General features: G+C 37.9%; 1 protein-coding gene across 1 annotated transcript; it reads left to right on the forward strand.

Moving 5' to 3' along the window:
- Nucleotides 1-899: 899 nt before the first annotated feature.
- On the forward strand, nt 900-1,409 carry LOC131641308 (protein PXR1-like). The gene has a single exon (XM_058911607.1). The coding sequence runs from the start codon at nt 900-902 to the stop codon at nt 1,407-1,409; it is 510 nt and encodes a 169-aa protein (XP_058767590.1).
- Nucleotides 1,410-1,729: the final 320 nt, after the last annotated feature.

A 1,729-nucleotide genomic window follows, 5' to 3' on the forward strand; every position in this document is an offset into this window, starting at 1 on the left:
GACTTAGAGGGTATCTAAGTGGAAAACCATTGTAATCAAGATTGATTAGTGGATTAAATCCTCAGGTGAGGTAAATCACTCTAAGGGGGTGGACTGGTGTAGTTTCGTTAACAACGAACCAGGATAAAAATCATTGTGCAATTGTTTTTATCTTAAGAGTTTTTAATGTCATACTTATTCAACCCCCCCCCCCCCTTTCTAAGTGTTTTTCTATCCTTCAATTGGCATCAGAGTGCCGATTCTAAGGTGCAAGCACTTAACCGTATTAGAAAAGATTCAGGAAGAGAAAAACACAACGTTTAGATTGCTGGTGAAACTCCAACAACTACATCTACATCTGGCTCTGCTGGGCAATACAATGGAAATGGTAACAATGGTTACACTAGACCACCAGTATTCGATGGTGAAAACTTTGAATATTTGAAAGATAAACTTGAAAGTTACTTTCTTGGTTTAGATGGTGACTTATGGGATCTTCTGGTGGATGGTTACAAACATCCAGTGAAAGCTAGTGGTGCAAAGCTGACAAGACAAGAAATGAGTGATGATCAAAAGAAGCAATTCAAAAATCATCACAAGTCAAGGACGGTTTTGCTGAATGCTATCTCTCACGCTGAATATGAGAAGATATCTAACAGGGAAACTGCCCATGATATATATGAATCATTGAAAATGACTCATGAGGGAAATGCTCAAGTCAAGGAGACTAAAGCTCTTGCCTTGATCCAGAAATATGAAGCCTTCAAGATGCAGGATGATGAAAACATTGAGAAAATGTTCTCAAGATTTCAAACGCTAACTGCTGAATTAAGAGTTCTTGATAAGGGATATACTAAAGTTGATCATGTCAAGAAGATCATCAAAAGCTTGCCCAGAAGAATGCCAATACCTTGATAAAGATGAGTCTCATTGAAGTTATTGGAAATTTTCCTCAACCTATTCCAGGAGTCAGATTCAGAAGAAGACCTGTACTAGCTGAGTTTGAAGCGTTCTTCTTAAATGAGCAACCAGATATTAAAGTTAAGTATATGAACACTATCAAGAAAGACAGTCAGAAAGCCTCAACTTCTAAGCCTGTTGCTTCAGAAGATGTTTCAGAAGCTGCTCCAGAAGTTGCTGCCAAGAAAGAAAGAAGGACAAAGCGTAAGTTTGATCGTCCTTCTGTCATTGAGGAGAAAAATAATCAAGAAGAAATTGCTGCAGTTGTTGATGAAAATATTGCTGTGGAAGAAGCTGTAGTTGAAGAAAATCAAGAAGCTTTAGTTGAAAATGAGAATGTAGAACAAGAAGCTGCTGAGAAAAAGAATAAGAAGAGGAAGTCGAAGAAAGAAAAGAAAGCAGAGGATGAGAAGGAAGTAGAAAAGAAGAAAAGGAAGAAAAATAAAAAGAAAAAGGAAGTTGTTGCTTAAGAAGAAGTGATTCAAGAAGCTGTGAATCAGCAAGAAGTAGAAGTGAATAAGGAAGAACAACAGAAGGAAACTTCCAGAAAGAGAGAAATTGCTCTGGGGAAGGTAAGGTCTGTTTATGAGAAGAAGAAGAGAAAAGACTTGAAGCTGACTCTGAAGGGTCTCAGAAGAAATCCAAAGGTATACATATTTCTGAGCCTGACTCTGTTTCTGTTTTAAATTCGGAATCTGTACCAACAGAAGTTCCCCAACATTCTCAACCAGAAAATCAACCACAAACAGCCCCTGTTGAATCCCCTCAACCTACCAATATTCTCACCCTC

The sequence above is a fragment of the Vicia villosa genome, unplaced genomic scaffold (assembly GCF_029867415.1).
Source record: "Vicia villosa cultivar HV-30 ecotype Madison, WI unplaced genomic scaffold, Vvil1.0 ctg.003645F_1_1, whole genome shotgun sequence".
Taxonomy (NCBI): domain Eukaryota; kingdom Viridiplantae; phylum Streptophyta; class Magnoliopsida; order Fabales; family Fabaceae; genus Vicia; species Vicia villosa.